Source organism: Mustelus asterias, chromosome 20 (assembly GCF_964213995.1).
Source record: "Mustelus asterias chromosome 20, sMusAst1.hap1.1, whole genome shotgun sequence".
NCBI lineage: Eukaryota > Metazoa > Chordata > Chondrichthyes > Carcharhiniformes > Triakidae > Mustelus > Mustelus asterias.
This window is the reverse complement of record NC_135820.1, coordinates 18,332,399-18,353,268: the sequence shown is the minus strand read 5'-3', so window position 1 is coordinate 18,353,268 and position 20,870 is coordinate 18,332,399. Positions and strand designations below refer to the sequence as shown.

The following is a 20,870-nucleotide window of genomic DNA, read 5'->3' as shown; positions in this document are numbered from 1 at the left end:
GTTACTGAAAAAACATCATCAACTATTGAAATCAGTTCGGAATGAATGGTGATGTATTTCATCTTGGAAGTAAAATTGGGTGATGGTAAATCAGCAACCCATGTTTTATTCCATCTGATTTTATTTTCTAGCACTCCTTTCACCCAAGATAAATTCCACATCGAGCACTGCAGCCTCACAGCGCTAAGTGCAAGGGTTGAATTTCAGCCTTGGGTGACTGTATGTGTGGAGTTTGCACATTCTCCCCGTGTCTGCGTGGGTTTCCCCCACGTGCTCCAGTTTCCACCCGCATTCCAAAGATGTTAGGTTGGGTTAGGTTGATTGGTCATGCTAAATTGCCCCTTAGTGTCAGAGGGATTAGCAGAGTAAATACTTAGGGTTACAGGGACAGGACCTGGGTGGATTTGTTGTCAGCGCAGGCTCGATGGGCTGAATGGCCTCCTTTTGTGCAGGAGGGATTCTATAATTCTATCAAAAGACTACAAAGAGAAAGGACAATATAAGTTCAGGCTGGGCATATTCTGGAGATATTATCACATGACCTTCTATCTTGAACTGCCCTGTCCTCAGAACTCGTGCCATTTGTCACCCGACATGTCAATTGTCAGGGAGCCTTTCTTCCCAAGACTTTCCAATATTTCCCAGTTGGACTTTTGAAAAACTGATCTCCCTGATCCTGGATGTCAAATTACTGGTTTCCTAAATGATCAACTCAGTCACATTTGATTCGATTTATTATTGCCACATGTATAGGGATACAGTGAAAAGTAATGTTTCTTGGGCTCTACACAGACAAAAGATATCATTCATAGAGTACATAGGGGAGAAGGAAAGGAGAGGGTGCAGAATATAGCTAGGTGTAGAGAAATATCAGCTTAATATAAGGTAGGTCCATTCAAAAGTCTCTTGGCAGCAGATGTGAAGTTAGTGTACCTTTCAGAAATGTATTTTTAAAAAATAATTTCTCTGCAACTTTGTGTTTTTTTTAATTGTTGCTGGGCTGTCTGGTTATAAGTCCTTTTATTGCTGCTTCAATGGCTTAAATGGGGTTTTGTTTATTATTATTCTGGGCCTCAAGTACTTTCTGGGATCTTTTATGCATTGTGAGAGGGAAGATTGATTGACAAGTCAAAGTCAGGTGGTTCCTCCCCAGAAAAATCTAAGGGTTCATTTTCATTTTAGTTTAGAAGAGGTGGGAACATTAGATTGAAAATCAGTGTTTCTCTTTCTCTCTGTGGTATTGGAGATTCTGCTGGCTAGCTGGAAGCAGGGCTTCCTGAAGTGAAATTCTGCTCTTGGTGGGTTGCTAGTTAGTACAGAGAGCCTTTCTCTCTCTCTCCATGATGTTTTGGGAAGCTGTTCTGACTTCAAGCTGGTCGGGGTGTATATCCAGAGGGCTGCTAGAAGTTACAAGGCTGGGAAGTCAGAGTTTCAATTCTCCACCCAAAGGACTAAGTTCCAGCATCACATGAGCATTTCTATTTTCTGCACCAAACTTGTGGCAAAGGTTTTGTACAGGGAAGTTTGTTTGATTGGAATATTTTGTATACTTGTTAAGGGTTATACAATATCATGATTTTTTTTTGTTTGTAAATTGGTAAAAGTTATTGCTAATTTTCTTTCTATATATATTAACTATACTTAAATAAACTTGGTTTGATAAAAGCAACTTGGGGGGTCAGTTGAATCATATCTGAAGTGAAACATCTCATGCTCACCCTAGCCAAATTCACAGTACAAAACCTATAATCCAGGTGGATCTCATAGACCACTTTGGAGTTTCTGACCTGAATTATAACAATTGGTGGCTTTTTCTTGATTGATTTGGGATTATTGGACCCAAAGAGAGTGGTGAGCTTATTTGTGTTTTCTTTTCAGGTGTTGTATTCAGGTTTAAATAGGATGTGTCTAGTGGAATAATGGCTCTTTCAGAGGCTAAGAAGTTCCTGGATGTGGAAGAAGTCATACAGGGTGGTTTACAAAAGGTGACTAAAATGAATCTTTTGGAATTGGCAAAAACATTGCAGTTGACATTACCTGACGGTGTAAGGAAGGGGGAGATAATTGTGGCGATAGCTCAGTATTGCCAGAAACACAGTCGGAATCATTGGAAATGGCTAGAATTCAATTCCAAATGAAACAGCTTTAACATGAAAAAGAATGAAAGCAGCTTGAATTCGAAATAAAAGAAAGGGAAGCCATTGCTGCAGAAAAAGCAAGGGAAAGGGAGGAACAAAAAGCACAAGAAATGAAACTTCTGCTTGAATTGCAGGCAAGGGAAAAGGAAAAAGAAAGAGAATTTGAACTTTGAAAACTGGCAATAAAAAGTGAACATCAGTTTAAATTGGCAGAGGTAAAGGGAAAAGTACAGTTTGAATATAGTAAAGAGGAAATAGAAAAAGAACAAGCGTGTCGTAGTCAAAGGCTTGGTGGGGATCTATTTAAATATGTCCAAGCACTGCCAAGGTTTGATGAGAAGGATGTAGAAGCCTTCTTCATTTCATTTGAGAAAGTGGCTAAACAAATGAAATGGCCACAGACCATGTAGGTATTACTGATTCAAACAAAGTAGGTACATAGAGCTAGTGAGGTGTTTGCATCACCATCAGAAGAGGTATATGGGAAGTATGATGAAGTGAAAAAATCCATCTTAGTTGCATATGAACTAGTGCCAGAAGCCTACAGACAACAGTTTAGAAATCTATGGAAAGAACCTGGTCAAATGAACATAGAATTTGAAAGGATCAAACAGAGTAATTTTGATAGGTGGATAAGGGCTTTGAAAATAGACCCGATGTATGAAGTTCTTAGAGAAATTATTATTTTGGAGGAGTTTAAAAAATCACTTCCTGATGTTGTGAGAACTCAAATGGAAGAGCAGAGTGTTAAAACTGTGAGGTTAGCAGCAGAAATGGCAGATGATTATGAATTAGTTCATGAATCAAAGTTTGGTTTCTGACATCAGTTTCAGTCTGTGAGGGATAGGAACTGGGGAAAAGAGAAATCCTCAGGTGATAAAGGTAAAGGAGATCTTGTGGGGAGATAATAATCTTGAGGTTACAAGGGAATACAGGAGGGTGGAAGAGAAATGAAAAGCCTCATGTTTTCATTGTAATAAATTAGGTCATGCAAAGTTGCAGTGTTGGTGGTTTAAGAAAAGCATGGGGAAGACTGACGTAAAACATGATAAGTCAGAGGGGTTTGTTAAAGTTTGATTTGATTTGATTTATTATTGTCACATGTATTAGCATACAGTGAAAAGTATTGTTTCTTGTGTGCTATACAGACCAAGCACACCGTTCATAGAGAAGGAAACGAGAGAGTGCAGAATGTAGTGTTACAGTCATAGCTAAGGTGTAGAGAAAGATCAACTTAATGCAAGGTAGGTCCATTCAAAAGTCTGATGGCAGCAGAGAAGAAGCTGTTCTTGTGATGGTTGGTACATGACCTCAGACTTTTGTATCTTTTTCCCGACGGAAGAAGGTGGAAGAGAGAATGTCCGGGGTGCTGGATGCTTTGCTGAAGCAGCAGGAAGTGTAGACAGAATCAGTGGATGGGAGGCTGGTTTGCGTGATGGATTGGACTACATTCATGACCCTTCGTAGTTTCTTGCGGTCTTGGGCAGAGCAGGAGCCATACCAAGCCATACAACCAGAAAGAATGCTTTCTGTGGTGCAGCTGTAAAAGTTGGTGAGAATCGTAGCTGACATGCCAAATTTCCTTAGTCTTCTGAGAAAGTAGAGGCGTTGGTGGGCTTTCTTGTGGTAAAGTGGTAAAGGAAAGCCCAACTGAAGCAAAAGATGTGCAAAAGAATGCATAGCCTGGTCAGAAGTTGATTGATAAAAAGGTGCCAGATCTCTTTAAAGAATTTACTTGTGTGGGTAATGTTTACTCATGTACAAGGAGAAGTAGGTAAAGAAGTTAAAATTTTAAGAGATTCAGGAGCAAGTCAATCTTTAATGATAAGAGATGAGGAGTTATGTAGTTTGAGAGAAGTATTGCCAGAAAAGGCGGTAATATTTGGAATTCAGGGTGAGAAGAGTAGTGTTCCATTATACAAGGTGAGGTTGGAGAGTCCAGTGAAGAGTGGTGAAGTGGTGGTAGGAGTAATAGAGAAATTGTTTTGTCGAGGAAGACAGTTTATCTTGGGTAACGATGTAGCTGGATCACAGGTGGGAGTGATGCCTACTGTGGTTAAAAAACCAGTTGAGTGTTGAAGGACGCATATCCTGGGATTTTTCCTGGTTGTGTCGTAACAACGCACAAATTCACAGGTTAAGACAAGAGGAGAAATCAAAAAGTGAAGATAAGAAAGTTGAAATTAAATTATTAAAATGATTTTTGATCAGATGGTTGGAAAAGAACAAGAATAGGTGGGGGATAAGGTGGATATTTTTATTTTGGGAAAGTTGGGAGAGTTACAACAGAAAGATATAGAAATAAAACAGATGTATCAGAAAGCATACACGGAAGAGGAATCTGGGTGTATACCAGAATGTTATTACCTTAAAAATTATGTCTTAATGAGGAAATGGAAATCTGTACGTATTCAGGCAGATGAAAAGTGGGCAGAAGTTCATCAAGTGGTTATTGCCTGTAGGGTATAGAAAGGAGGTGTTACGGTTAGGCACATGAGGTACCAGTGGGAGGCCATTTGGGAGTAAGGAAAACTCAAGCTAAAATACAAAAACATTTTCATTGTCCTGGACTGCATAAAAGTGTGGTTAAATTTTGTCGATCATGTCACACATATCAAGTGATAGGGAAACCTCAGGTGGTGATAAAACCAGCACCCTCAATACCCAATCCAGCATTTGAGGAACCATTTACAAGGGTCTTTATTGATTGCGTAGGACGCCTCCCCGGAACAAAAAGTGGGAATCAATATCTATTGACCATAATGGATGTGTCTACTAGGTTTCCAGAGGCCATTCCATTATGTAATATTACAGCTAAAAGGATTGTAGAAGAGTCACTTAAGTTTTTTTTAGTAGATATGGACTACCCACAGAAATATAATCAGATCAAGGATCAAATTTTACATCAAAATTATTCAAGGAGGTTATGGATACTTGGGAATAAAGCAATTTAAATCAACTGTGTACCATCCAGAATTGCAGGGAGCTTTAGAGCAGTGGCATCAAACTTTAAAGGCAATGTCAAGGGCTTATTGTCAAGATTATCTGAAGGATTGGGATAAAGGAATTCCATTTGTACTCTTTGCAATTAGGGATGCACCTCATGAGTCAACTAAATTCAGTCAATTTGAATTGATTTTTGGTCATGAGGTAAGGGGACCACTTAAATTGATTAAAGAGAAGTTGGTGAGTCAGCATTATGAGACTACATTATTATAGATTATACATAATTTAGATTATACTACATTATAAAACAAGTTTTAGGAAATGATTGAATAGAGCAGGTGAATTGGCTAGACCAGATTTAAAAGTGGCACGGCGTGTGATGAAACAGGAAGTGGATAAGAAACCAAAGATTTGCGAGTGGGGATAAAGTCTTAGCATCGATACCAGTGGTAGGTAAACCTTTAAAAGCAAGGTTTAGTGGGCCTGATCAAATTGAAAGGAAATTGAGTGAGGTGAATTATTTGATAAGAATGCCAGATAGAAGGAAAACTCACAGAGTGTGCCATGTGAATAAGCTTAAAAGGTATTTTGATAGGGAAGGCAAGCAGAGCAGAATGTGTTAGTGAGACCAAGATTATTGAGAGGTGAATGAATACTGACGGCACGGTGGCACGGTGGCACAGTGGTTAGCACTGCTGCCTATATCGCAAGGGGGATAGAATATAAAAGCAGAGATGTCTTGCTGCATCTGTACAGGGCATTGGTGAGGCCGCAGCTGGAATACTGTGTGCAGTATTGGTCCCCTTATTTGCGGAAGGATATATTGGCCTTGGAGGGAGTGCAGAGAAGGTTCACCAGGTTGATACCAGAGATGAGGGGTTATGTGGAGAGACTGAGTAGATTGGGTTTGTACTCGTTGGAATTTAGAAGGCTGAGGGGTGATCTTATAGAGACATATAAGATAATGAAGGGGCTGGATAGGGTAGAAGTGGAGAGATTCTTTCCACTTAGAAAGGAAGCTAGAACTAGAGGGCACAGCCTCAAAATAAAGGGTGTTCAGTTTAGGACAGAGTTGAGAAGGAACGTCTTTTCTCAAAGGGTGGTGAATCTCTGGAATTCTCTGCCCACTGAAGTGGTGGAGGCTACCTCGTTGAATATGTTTAAATCACGGATAGATGGATTCCTGATCGGTAAGGGAATTAGGGGTTATAGGGATCAGGCGGGTAAGTGGAACTGATCCACTTCAGATCAGCCATGATCTTATTGAATGGCGGGGCAGGCTCGAGGGGCTAGATGGCCTTCTCCTGCTCCTATTTCTTATGTTCTTATGCCTCATAGTGCCAGGGGTCCGCATTCCATTGTCGACTTGGGTCACTGTCTGTGCGGAGGCTGCACATTCTCCCCGTGTCTGCATGGGTTTCCTCCGGGTGCTCTGGTTTCCACCCACAGTCCGAAAGACATGCTGGTTAGGTGCATTGTCCATGCTAAATTCTCCCTCAGTGTACCCGAACAGGTGCAGGAGTGTGGCGACTTGGGGATTTTCACAGTAACTTCATTACAGGGTTAATGTAAGTCTACTTGTGACACTAATAAATAAACTTTTAAACTTTAGCTGAGTATTTCCAGAACTTGCTGTTTTTATTTCAGATTTCCAGTATCGGCAGTATTTTGCTTTTATAATTTCTTTCACTGCAGAATGGAACATTTGGGATCATTTTGTTCATCTGAATTTGTTTGCCAGCTAAGTCAGTTTATAGTTTAGAGGAATCACTTCACTGATTCTTCAGTTCTTCACAACTGATTTGAGTTCCAATCTAGCTCAGGTATAAAAAAATCAAACTCCATCCCTCTGCCAACTTGAATTGGCATCAATAAAATGAGTTTGCTTCAATCATGCTATTTGATTTGGGAGCACAGCCAATGAGTCAAAGCTGCTTCCCAATGGCTTTAATTGTCACTCAACTGCTATTTTGATCTTGTGTGTATCGTCTTTTATTCGATTTTTTTTGTTCGCATCTTTATGCATCTTTGATGTAAATACAGCATATAAATCTTAGTCATAAATCCGTCTCATAGAATCCCTACAGTGCAGAAGGAGGCTATTTGGTCCATCAAGTCTGCACCGACAACAATCCCAACCAGGCCCTATCCCCATTATCCCATGTATTTACCCTAAGGGACAATTTAGCATGGCCAATCAACCTAAGCCGCACATCTTTAGAGTGTGGGAGGAAACTGGAGCAGCCGGAAGAAACCCACGCAGACACGGGCAGTACATGCAAATTCCACGCCAACAGTCACCCCAGGCCGGAATTGAACCCGGGACCCTGGCGCTGTGAGGCAGCAGTACTAACCAGTGCTTGTCAAATCAAATGAAACAGTTGCATTGTGTTAGCCATATCAAGACCCATCTATCCTGCAGCATTCTGTCAACTGCATTCTGATACCTGGAAAGTCTTCCGGCGACTAACTTCAGAACTACCTCAGACCGAAAGGTGAAATGCCAATAGTTGTCTGTCACTTGTATGCAGTGGAACAGGTTGTGACAAATAAGGAACTTCAGTCACATTTCTAATAATTGGGGGAAAAAAAATGTTTTATTCATTCATGGGACATGGGCTTCGCTGGCTGGCCTGCATTTATTGCCCATCCCTAGTTGGCCTTAGACGGAGGTGCGTCTGGAGTCACATGTAAGCCAGACCAGGATAAGGATGGCAGATTTCCTCCCCTGAAGGACATTAGTGTACCAGATGGGTTTTTCCGACAATCGACAATGGTTTCATGGATATCATTAGATTCTTAATTCCAGATATATATGTATCACCTTTCATGACAACAGGACATCCCAATGAAGCACATTGGAACTTTAGTCACTGTGTTAATGTAGGAATGTGATAGCCAATTGGTGCACAGTAAAATTCCACACTGAGATAAAGGGGCAATTTTCCGGCCCCGTAGATACATGCGCAAATCGCACTGGGGCCATGCAAAGGTCAAGAGAATCACATGAGAGGGGCCAAGCTTGTTTAGCAATGGCGACCCCCTTTAGGATTTTCTCATTCCCCACTGTAACCTGGTTCCCACCCCAGCAAGGACAAGAACCCGATTAGCATATTTAAATATTCATTTCAATATGCTCCATCAGTTTCAAGCCAAATTCTCCCCGCTCCCAGGATTCTTCGACCCTCGGGTGCAGCAGGAACCCGGCAGGAATCACTCCTGATCTCCACAAATGGAGATCAAGTGTGATGGCCACACCAGGGGGCTCAGAGGCTATTGAATCCCTGGGGACAAGACTGGTCAGTGCCCTAGAACTGCCTCCTGGCACCCTAGCAGTGCCAACCTGGCAGCCAAGGGAGCCCCAAGTGGCAGGGCCTGGAGGGCTCCAATGTCAGCGATCTATATGGGGAGAGGCGGGTGGATCAGACTGGCAATCTATTTTGGATGGGGGGAAACATGCCACCATTGTGTGAGGGGCGGGGGGGGGGGGGGGGGGGGGTGGGGGGTGAGGTCATTTTCAATTTCACTTTAAGATTGGGCACCCTTTAAACAAGGGGGCTGATCTCTGTGAAGCCAGGTTTGCCGGCGTGGTTAGCCCCTGCCCATCTTCAAAACGGTGCAAAACTCACCCCCCCCCCCCCCCCCCACCCCCCCCCGCCAAGAAATGACTGAGTGTGGGAAGATTGTGATCTGGTCCGTGCCGCGCACTGGTTTGCTTGCTCAAAATGACACTTCGTAATTTTTTAGGAACAAGATTATTGTTTTTTTTGGTTGAGGCTAGCTGTTGCCTGAAACAGTGGGAGAATCGCTCTTCTATGAATACGACTAGGTGATCTTGTGTGCTGGCATCAGCCATTCCTTGCTCCAGCTGCTCTGCTTTCCCACTCACACTTATCAGTGCAGAATGCCATCAAATATTGATCAATAGCTTCCAAAAATCACTTGATAGGCAAAAACAATGTTAAAGAAACGTGGAGCAGAAGTTTAAGGATGGTGAGCAATCGGCGCTTGCCATCCTGAGAGTCGGAGCATAATGCACTTCGGACAACTCTCAGAAGCCCACTCCCACTCACCTTAACATTGATTGGCACTGGGTGGGACTTCATCCCTGGAAATGGCTCGAAGAACTGTCGCATTGCTCTGCCTGGAACTAAGTCCTGGGACCGTTGGAAAGGTGGGTCCCAGGGATGGGAGGGTAAGGGATGCTCTGAGGGGTCAGGAAGGGGGAGCGATAGCGGTGCCAGTGGCTAGGCTGGAGCGGAAGGAGCACCAGAGCTCCAAGGCCCCGCAGGAGTGGCCATCCCAACTCTGAAAGAGCCTTCAAGGAGAGGCACCCCCTCGCCCCCCCCCCCCCCCCCCCCCCCACCCCCACCTGCCTGCCCAAGATGGAGAGAAGTTTCTTTCTCTGTTTTCCACCTTACCCACACCTGCACCTGCCAGTCTGGGAGGTGAAAGGGTGTGTTTCCTGCTCAAGGCACTGCCTACCCAAGCGTGAAATTACATCTGGGCTTGGGCGGGAGGGTTACCGGGGGAACGGTATCCGTTCAATTTTATGCTCTCTCCCCCTCCCTCCCCACCTCAGAACCATCCTTGGGGCTAGCATAAAATTCTGTCCATGGGCTTTGTAGTCTAAGATATAGGCACATCTATTATAATTGTAAAAAGATTTGTATTTATACAGCACCTTTCTTGATCTCAGGATATCCTATAGTGCTTCACAAGCAATGTAGGACTTTTGAAGTACAGTCATCGTAATGTCGGAAATGTCACAGCTAATTGGTATTCAGCTAGCTCCCAAGAACAGCAATGATATAAATGACCAGATAATTGGGTTTAGCCATACTGACTTTCAGCTGGAAGAACCTCCCTGTTCTTCAAAGAATGTGCCGTGGGATCTTTTGTACTCAGTTGAGGGAGCAGTCAGGACTCTGGTTTTACAGGTCATCAGAAAGATTGGCACTTGCATCAGGATAGCAGTTCCTTGGTGTTACACTGGGCTGTTAGTCTCAGTGTACTCAATTCTCCAGGGCTTGAACCCACAATCTTCTGATTCAGAGGCAAGAATTTTGCCCATCTAAGGCTGATGTAAGAAAATCTGCATCATCAGTGTTTGGGCAGCTGAAAGTTATATTCCATGCTGTTTCCTCAGGATGCAGAGTATACACATGACACCTTTAGGTGCAAAAAATAGATGGTGCCAGATCAAGGCGACTCCTTGCGAGCTGTCCCCAGCATACCCTCTAATTCCATCTTTTATCTTGTTCTATGCTGTTAAAATTGAACTCTAACCCTTTTAAACTTTCTAATAATGCTCTAACCAAATCTCTTAAGCTGATCTTTCTCTTCACCCTCCCTGTAACTGCAACACTGTATTCTGCACCCTCTCCTTTCCTTCTCCCCCATGTACTCTATGAATGGTATGTTTTGACTGCATAGTGCACAAGAAGCAATACTTTTCACTGTATCCCAATACATAAGTTTTGAAGTTTATTTATTAGTGTCACAAGTAGGCTTACATTAACACTGCAATGTAGCTACTGTGAAAATTCCCTAGTTGCCACACTCTGGTGCCTGTTCGGGTACACTGAGGGAAATTTTAGCATGGCCAATGTACCTAACCAATACGTCTTTCGAACTGTGGGAGGAGATCAGAGCACCTGGAGGAAACCAACGCAGGCACAGGCAGAATGTGCAGACTCCGCACAGACAGTGACCCAAGCCGGGAATAGAACCCAGGTCCCTGGCATTGTGAGACAGCAGTGCTGACTATTCTGCCACATGTGACAACAATAAATCAGATCAAAAAATCCCATGTACTCTATGAACGGTATCTTCTGTCTGTATAGCATGCAAAAAACAATACTTTTCACTGTATCCCAATACACGTGACAAAAATAAATTAAATCAAATTTTAAAAAATCCCCTGTGTACTCTATGAATGATATATTTTGTCTCTATAGCGCAAGAAACAATACTTTTCACTGTATCCCAATAGATGTGATGATAAATCAAATCAAATTTAAAAAGGCCTTGATTCCTAACAAGTTACATGTTTAAGTATAATAGAGCTTTCAAAAGGAAACTTGCCAATAAAGGAGGTAGGTGGAATGGAAGGAGACTGGTATGGAGTATAAACACCAATTGAGTGACTGACTTGTACCTATATATATATTCTATGTGAAATATATAATTTAAAATGTTAAAATAGTTAAAAAAATCAAACTATTTTCCCTTAGAGCTAATAATGCATATAATTAATAGCACACGAAACGTAGCACTGTAATGATATTGTCAGAGAGAAAGATACATTGCTGGACTTGGAAATGTAGTAACGTTCTGAAATGTAGCAATGTTTTGAAACCGGAAGTACATTCGCGGATGATGCAGTTGGTGTGCCGGTTCCCTCCGGCGAGTCGTCAGGAGCATTGGGTGGGAAAGAGGGCCTAGAGCCGGGGATAGAAGAGCTGACAGTGGGCAGAGACAGAGTGAGAGACCCGGAGAGAGACAGACCCGGAGAAGGAACCAGGCAGCCAGCAGAAACCCAGGCTGGGAGTAACCCAGGGCCAGAAGCACCAAGAGCCGCCTGTGTGTGTTCGCGTGTGCAGCAGCAGCAAGCAGCAGCAGGCTGCAGGTATTGTATAACACACACATCTTAGATGTTCTGCACTGGATGTGCATCCGATGTCCTCCCTGAGATGTTTAAAGTTTATTTATTAGTGTGACAGGTAGGCTTGTATTAAAAGTCCAAATGAAATAACTGAAAATCTCCTAGTCGCCACACTCTGGCGCCTGTTTGGGTACACTGAGGGAGAATTGAGCATGGCCAGTGAACCTAACCAGCGCGTCTTTCAGACTGTGGGAGGAAACCGGAGCAATAAAGGCAAAATACTGCGGATGCTGGAATCTGAAACAAAAACAGAAAATGCTGGAAAATCTCAGCCAGTCTGACAGCATCTGCGGAGAGAGAACAGCCAACATTTCATTGAAACCCATAGAAACCCTACAGTGCAGAAGGAGGCCATTTGGCCCATCAAGTCTGCACCGACAACAATCCCACCCAGGCCCTATCCCTATGAGTCTGGATGACCCTTTGTCAGAGCACTCGGGGGGGGGGGGGGGAAACCCATTCAGAGAATGTGCCGACTCCGCACAGACGGTGACCCAAGCTGGGAATTGAACCTGGGTCCCTGGCACTGAGGCAAACGTGCTAACCACTGTGCCTCCTTCCACACATCTCAGTGAGCAGGATGCTGAGATGTGGACCATGGTGTGGCTCACAGTGCTGCTTGGCATGATGGTTCCCTGTTTTCCACTTATGGAGTGGGTGGTCACATCATCACTGCCCGCTGCAGGTTGTGAACTGTCCACAGTCTTCATGGAAAGTCAGAGATCTGTACTTTTAAAAATTCTCTTTGGGATATGGGTATCACTGGCAAAGACCATAAGATATAGGATCAGAATTAGGCCATTCGGCCTATCAAGTCTGCTCTGCTATTCGATCATGGCTGACATGTTTCTCAACCCTCTTTCCCCCAAAGCCAGTATTAGCCTTGAATCACTCCCACCTCGAAACGCTGCAATCCATGTGGTATCAGTACACCCACAGTACTGTTAGTTCCAGAATTTTGACCCAGCGGCAGCGATATCATTCTGAGTCGGGATGCTGTGTGGCTTGAGGGGAACCTGCAGGTGGTGGCATTGCCATGTGTCGATTTCCTTGTCCATCTGGGTGGTAGAGTTTGCACGTTTGGACTCTGCTGTTCAAGGAGAATTGTTGCAGTGCATCATTAGCACTGCACGGTGGCAGAGTGCTTAGCACTGCTGCCTCACAGCACCAAGGACCCAGGTTCAATTCTGGCCTCGGGTGACTGTGTGGAGTTTGCACATTCTTCCCGTTTCTGCGTGAGTTTCCTCCGGGTGCTCCGGTTTCTTCCCACTCTCCAAATATGTGTGGGTTAGGTTGATTGGCCACGCCGAATTGCCCCATCGTGTCAGGGTAAATACAGGGGTTACAGTGATAGGGCTTGGGTGGGATTATTGTCAGTGCAGGCACAGTGGGCTGAATGGCCCCCTTCTGCACTGTAGGGATTCTATGTTCATCTTGTTGATGGTAAACGTTATGGGTACTGTTGGGACAATTGATCTTTTGGTACCTTATGTTACATGTGTCCTCAATTCTATCTCGCTGGATAGTGGGTAATACACATTATGTGAATATTAAACTGCTGTTACAATTTTAAATCCGTTCGTGGTGGATTTCCCATGATTCTGTGAATGGAAAGGTCAGCGTGCTCATGATTTGACCCATTTCGCAGAGCACCCTGGCAGGGGGCTGAATGTCGAGCAGCACAGAAAACCACTCAATTGAAATGGACTTCATGGTCTCTAACGCTGCTGTCATGGCAGAGTTTAGCTGCGCATCCAAGATGTTAGCACGCTAGCTGCAGGCAGAGCGGTATTCTGCAGCAGGGTAGACTGGAGCCACTGTGCGGTATAAAGTCTTCTTGCCATATTTCCCAAAGAGATTCTGGTGAGTTACCAGGCCTAGTTCACCCTGGTTTTTCACTTCTTTTTTTTGGCTGGTATTGATGAGATGGCGCGCTGACTGGTGAGAGCCTTATCCAGGGTGACATCAAGCTGTTTTGCCTGGAGTGTGATGGACAAGAAGGAAACTTGAATTCCTTATCAGTGGTGGTGCTGTCGGAGGTGGGGATCGGACACTGAGCTGAATGGAGAATCGACCCAGAATGGGTCTCCAGAAACAGCTCACTGCAGTCGCTGTAAGAATGAGTATAAATGGGAAGCTGCCCCTGGTAATAAACCCCATACCCACCAACCCATCGATGGCACAGTGGTTAGCACTGCTGCATCACAGCACCAGGGACCTGGGTTCGATTCCTGGTTTATGTCACTGTGCAGAATTTGCACATTCTCCCTGTGTCTGCACAGGTTTCCTCTGGGTGCTCTGGTTGCCTCCCACAGCCTGAAAGACGTGTTGGTCCATGCTAAGTTCTCCCTCAGTGTACCCGAACAGGCACCGGAGTGTGACGACTGGGGGATTTTCACAGTAACTTCATTGCAGTGTTAATGTAAGCCTACGTGTGACACTAATAAATAAACTTAAACTATCGTTGTGGTATTTCTCCTTATTGGGATCTGGCTCTCCCATCCCCACTCTAGTCAAATCTCTAAAAGGAATTCTGCCCTTTTGTTACGCTGTGCTGGAATTGTTGATTGAGGTGGATCTTGGCATTGTGATTAATCCTCGCCAATCTGTCTCACCATTACAGGTGGACATAGATAGAACATAGAACATTACAGCGCAGTACAGGCCTTTCGGACCTCGATGTTGCACCAACCAGTGGTACCAATCTAAAGCCCCTCTAATCTACACTATTCCAATATCATCCATATGTTTATCCAATAACCACTTGAACGCTCTCAACGTTGACGAGTCCACCACTGCTGCAGGCAGGGCATTCCACGCCCTTACTACTCTCTGAGTAAAGAACCTACTTCTAACATCTGTCCTATATCTCTCACCCCTCAATTTAAAGCTATGTCCCCTCGTGCTAACCAACACCATCCGAGGAAAAAGGCTCTCACTATCCACCCTATCTAATCCTCTGATCATCTTGTATGCCTCTATTAAGTCACCTCTTAACCTTCTTCTCTCGAACGAAAACAACCTCAAGCCCCTCAGCCTTTCCTCATACGATTTTCCCACCATACCAGGCAACATTCTGGTAAATCTCCTCTGCACCCTTTCCAACACTTCCACATCTTTCCTATAATACGGCGACCAGAACTGTACGCAATACTCCAAATGCGGCCGCACCAGAGTTTTGTACAGAAGCTGTGTTAAAACTGGAAACAACTTAAATGCATGCTCACAACTTCTTTTCTTTGTTAGCTTGACTATCGTGGAAGATATTGTTTCCTAATTTCATCATTTTGCTCCATATTTAACTTTAACTATCCTGCTGTTGTAACTTTTAAATGGCTTGTGATGTTGCATAGAATTATATAACCTTACGCAGAGCCAAAATAGACCATTTAGCTAGATGGTCTGCAATGGCTATTTTCCTCAACGTGAGTTTCCTCCCACCCTAATTCATTTAACTCTCTCAGCATATTCTTTTTTACACCGGGCACTGGCCAGTGTAATCCATTGGCTAGTAGATCCTGTCCTGTTTCATCGCAAGTCTTTAATCATTATGTGACTCAAACTAATTTGTTTGCAGAGCCTAAAATGAGCATATTCGGAACGACCGGAGGATTTGGAGCAGGAGGCATGTTTGGAGGGACAACGACAGACAACCACAATCCTATGAAGGTATGATACATTGGAGGGGGATTTGCTGGTATGGAGTGTATATCGGCCCAAAGCAGATAAGTAAAAACGGCAACTGTAAATAAAATGGGGAATATCTTATCATCATAGAATCCCTGCATAGCAGAAGGAGGCCATTTGGTCTGCACCCAACTCTGGCAGAGCATCCCACCCAGGCCCTATTCATGTAACCCCACATATTTATCCCGCTAATCCCCCTAATCTTGAGAACAACTGGGAGAAATTTACTATGTCCAGTTCACTTAACCTACACATCTTCAGACTGTGGAAGGAAACCGGAGTACCCAGAGGAAACCCACGCAGTCATGGGAAGAACATGCAGACTCCATACAGTCACCTGAGGCTGGAATCGAACCCGGGTCTCTGGTACTGTGAGGCGGCAGTGCTAACCACTGTGCACCAATAGTATGAATAATAAGTTGCATTCCTTAGGGTCAGCTGAGGCTCACTTTCATCTGTGGTTTCAAGTCCCATTCCAGGGACTTGAGCACAAAATCTAATCTAACAGTCCAGTGTAGTACTGAGGGAATGCTGCTTTGTCTGTCCTCTCAACTGGATCTACAATATCGTATGGCAATGTTTTAAAAAGAGCGAAGAGTTTCCCTGGCCAATATTTATCCCTCAACCAGAAGCAACATCATAGTGTTGGTGAGACCACACCTGGAGCATTGTGTCCAGTTTTGATCTCCTCCTTATTTGAGGGAGGATGTGGTGGCATTGGAGGCAGTTCAGAGGAGGTTCAGCAGATTGATTCTGGGAATGAAAGGGGGAGGAGAGATTAAACCGTTTGGGCTTATACTCACTGGAGTTTAGGAGGACGAGGGGGGATCTGATCAAGGTATATAAAATTCTGAAAGGGATTGATAGAGTAAACATAGACCAAATGTTTCCCCTTGTGAGGCAATCTAGAACAAGTGGTCACAGGGTATAGGTTGAGAGGCGGTAGATTTAAAACTGAGATGCAGAGGAATTACTTCTTGCAGAGGGTGGTGGATTTGTGGAACTCGCTGCCCCATAGTGCGGTGAAGTCTGAATCATTAAATGGTTTCAGGAAGGAGATAGATATATGTCTGATTTTTTAAAAAAGGAAAGAGGGATATGGGGAACAGGTGGGGAGGTGCATTTGAGACCAGGGAGAGACCAGCCACGAAGGCTCGAAGGCTAAATTTGCCTACCTCTGCTCCTAATTCCTATGTTCCCACTTGTGGGAACTTGTAGTGGACAGATTTGCTGCCATATTTCCGACATCACGACAATCATGACACTTCAAAAGTTATTAACTGTTGCAATGGGATTTGGGAGGTTTGGGGGTTGGGAAAGGGACAATGGGAATACAAATCCTTAAGGATTGCATGAGCTAAGATCAATCTTTCCGGAGTTGTTATTTTGGCAAGAGCATTCGATTTCTTTAAGTGTGAAGTGCCCTAAAAATAATTGGCAGCCCTGAACAATTTGAAGGCCGGCATGCCATTAGCTTTCCTCACCACCTGCTGTACCTGCATGGCCGCCTTCAGTCACCGTTCCGCCATGACACTCAGGTCACGTTGCACTTCCCCTGTTCCTAAACTGCCACCATTCAGATAATAATCTTCCTTCCTGTTTTTGCCATCAAAGTGGATAACCTCACATTTGTCCATGTTATATTGTATTTGCCAAGTATTTCCCCAATCAGCCAGCCTTTCCAAGTCACCCTGCAGCCTCTTAGCATTATGAAGTTGTTAACTTGTTACAGAAACCCATTTGGTTCACTCGTGTATTTTAAGGAAAAAAACTTAACCTGGTCTGAAAGTGGCTTCAGTCCCACATCGATGTAATTGACTCTTAACTGATCTTTGAAATTATCTAACAAGCTCCGAGTATTGGGTACCAGGTCATCAGAATGAATGAGAAAAATCTGCACCTGTCTGTAGCTATCGATCAGTGATGCCATTCACAAGGCTAGTATCAACCATTCTGTATATTGCTAATCTCAGAACAAGACATTCCAAAGGGTGAGCACAGATTAGCTGAATCCTTGGAGTTTAATCCAGACAACTGTGAAGTAATGCATTTTGGAAGGTCAATGCATGTAGGAATTATACAGTAAATGGTAGAACCCTTGGGAGTATTGACAGGCAGAGAGATCTGGGCGTACATGTCCACCGATCACTGAAAGTGGCAAAGCAGGTGGATAAGGCAGTCAAGAAGACATAGGGCATGCTTGCCTTCATCAGACGGGGCATTGAATATAAAAATTAGCAGGTCATGCTGCAGCTATACAGAATCTTAGTTAGGCCTCATTTGAAATATTGTGTACAATTCTGGTCGCCACACTACCAGAAGGATGTGGATGTTTTGGAGACAGTACAGAAGACGTTGACCAGGATATTGCCTGGTCTGGAGGGTATTAGCTATGAGGAGAGGTTAGATAAACTCTGCTTGTTCTCACTGGCAAGACGGAGGTTGAGGGGTGGCCTGATAGAGGTTTACAAGATTGAGTGGCATGGACAGAGTGGATAGTCAGATGCTATTTCTAGGATAGAAAAGTCAAGTACCAGGGGACATTGATTTAAGGTGTTAGAGGAGATGTGTGAGACAAGTTTTTTACACAGAGGGTGGTGAATGTCTGGAATGTGCTGCCCAGGGAGGTGATGGAACAGGTACGATAGTGCCATTTAAGGGGCATCTAGACAAATACATGAATAGGGTGGGAATGGAAGGATATAGACTCCGTAACTGCATACGTTTTTAGATGAGGCAGGTATCATGATCGGCGTGGGTTGGAGGGCAGAAGGGCCTATTTCTGTGCTATACTTTTCTTTGTTCGTTATATGCCCTATATTCACTATTGCATTTATGTAACAACCAATTTGCTCAATCACGTCCTCACCTCAACTGTTGATGTCCATGTTTCTGTTAAAACTATTACTCTGGTTTGTCCCTCATCAGTGCTCCTCAAGTCCACATCTATGGCAAATAACTGATTCATTGCCACAACCGATGGCTGATAGAGCACTATTGGGCCCTGCCTGCCAGAACTGCTCACTATTCTAGCATTATTTAGAATGCAAATATAACCCAGATAAGGATAATCACTTCTCCACTGCAAACCATCTTCATAAATTGCTCTCCCATGCTTTCTCTACCCTCAACTGCAAGAACAAGTAAAAGGAACTCTAGGACTTCTTAGGTAGAAAGATTGAGACCATCTCTCTGCTCACTCCCTCTGTTTGATTTCCTCCTTCCTCTTGCCCACTGAACCAAAAACCTCTCCTACGTTTGCCCCCTACAGTACCCTAAACTTGTCTCTTTCTCTAATTTCCTATCTCCCATCATGTCTTGGGTCATAAGACCATAAGATATAGGAGCAAAATTAGGCCACTCGGCCCATCGAGTCTGCTCCACCATTCAATCATGGCAGATATTTTTCTCACCCCCATTCTCCTGCCTTTTCCCCATAACCCCATATCCCATTATTGATCAAGAACCTATCTATCTCTGTCTTAGAGACACCTGGTCTCCACAGCCTTCTGCAGCAAAGAGTTCCACAGATTCACCACTCTCTGGCTGAAGAAATTCCGCCTCATCTCTGTTCTAAACAAACATTCCTTTAGCCTGAGGTTGTGCCCTCTGGTTCTAGTTTTTCCTCCTTGTGGAAACATCCTCTCCGAGTCCACTCTATCCAGGCCTCGCAGTATCCTGTAAGTTTCAATAAGATCCCCCCCTCATCCTTCTAAATTCCAACAAGTACAGACCCAGAGTCCTCAACTGTTCCTCATACGACAAGCTCTTCATTCCAGGGATCATTCTTGTGAACCTCCTCTGGACCTTTCCAAGGCCAGCACATCCTTCCTTAGACATGGGGCCCAAAATTGCTCACAATACTGCAAATGGTGTCTGACCAGAGCCTTATACAGTCTCAGAAGTACATCCCCGCTCTTGTATTCTAGTCCCCTCGACATGAATGCTAACATTGCATTTGCCTTCCTAACTGCCGACTGAACCTGTACGATAACCTTAAGAGAATCTTGAAGAATGACTCCCAAGTCCCTTTGTGTTTCTGATTTCTTAAGCATTTTCCCATTTGGAAAATAGTCTATGCCTCCATTCCTCCTTCCAAAGTGCATAACTTCACACTTTTCCATGTTGTATTCCATCTGCCACTCCTTTGCCCACTCTCCTAACCTGTCCAAGCCTTTCTGCAGCCCCCCTGCTTCCTCAATACTACCAGTCCCTCTACGTATCTTTGTATCATTTGCAAACTGAGCAACAGTGTCTTCAGTTCCTTCTTCCAAATCGTTAATGTATATTCATAGAAACCCTACAGTGCAGAAGGAGGCCATTCGGCCCATCGAGTCTGCACCGACCACAATCCCACCCAGGCCCTACCCCCGCTAACCTACGCATCTCAGGGGCAATCTCAGGGGCAATTTTTAACCTGGCCAATCAACCTAACCCGCACATCTTTGTGAAAAGTTGTGGTCCCAGCACTGACCCCTGAGGTATGCCACTAGTCACCGGTTGCCATCCTGAAAAGGACCCCTTTATTCCCACTCTCTGCCTTCTGCCAGTCAGCCAATCCTCTATCCATGCCAGGATCTTACCATTAACGCCATGGGTACTTAACTTATTTAACAGTCTCCTATGCGGCACCTTGTCAAAGGCTATTTGGAAATCTAAATAAATCATGTCCACTGGTTCTCCTTTATCTAACATCCTTGTTACCTCCTCAAAGAACTCTCTCAGATTTGTCAGACATGACCTCCCCTTGTCGAAGCCGTGCTGACTCAGTCCTACTTTATCATGCACTTCCAAGTACCCGCCCCCGCATTGCTTTTTTCGTTGTCCTCTGCTCACTTTTAAAGGCTTCTGAATTCTCTGGCTTCCCACTAATCCTTGCCACTTTGTATGCTTTTTCTTTTGCTTTTATGCTGTCCTTGACTTCCCTCGTCAGCCATGGATGCCTCGTCCTCCCCTCAGCATGTTTCCTCCTCCTTGGGATGAATTTCTGTTGTGCCTCCCGACTCTCTCTAACTCTCAAAACCTCCTGCCATTGCTGTTCCACTGTCCTCACCAACGGGCTCCCTTTCCAATCAACTCTGGCCAGCTCCTCCCTCGTGTCTTTGTAGTTAGCTTTATTTAATTGTAAGCTGTTACATCTGATTCCAGCTCCTCCCTCTCAAACTGCAGGATAAATTCTATCATATTGTGGTCACTGCTCCCTAAGGGTTCCTTCACCTTAAGTTCCCTAATCAAGTCTGCCTCATTACCCGTCACCAAATCCAGAATTGCCTGTTCCCTAGTTGGCTCTGTCACAAGCTGCTCCAAAAAACACCTCTTAGACGTTCCACGAATTCCTTTTCTTGGGATCCACTACCTACCTGATTTTCCCAGTCCATCTGCATATTGAAGTCCCCCATGATTATTGTCTTCCCCCAGCTCATCCCATCCCA

General features: G+C 44.2%; 2 protein-coding genes across 2 annotated transcripts in view; both read left to right on the top strand.

Annotated features, from left to right (window-relative positions):
* The window catches only part of gcnt7 (glucosaminyl (N-acetyl) transferase family member 7), a 420,025-nt gene that overhangs the window by 127,421 nt on the left and 271,734 nt on the right, over positions 1–20,870 (top strand). The window lies entirely within an intron of this gene.
* The window catches only part of rae1 (ribonucleic acid export 1), a 51,225-nt gene continuing 41,807 nt past the window's right edge, over positions 11,453–20,870 (top strand). Inside the window, exons 1-2 of the mRNA XM_078236304.1 lie at positions 11,453–11,715; positions 15,329–15,420. Of these exons, the coding sequence (XP_078092430.1) occupies positions 15,337–15,420 (84 nt within the window). The 5' untranslated portion in view covers positions 11,453–11,715; positions 15,329–15,336. The remainder of the gene's footprint in view (positions 11,716–15,328; positions 15,421–20,870) is intronic.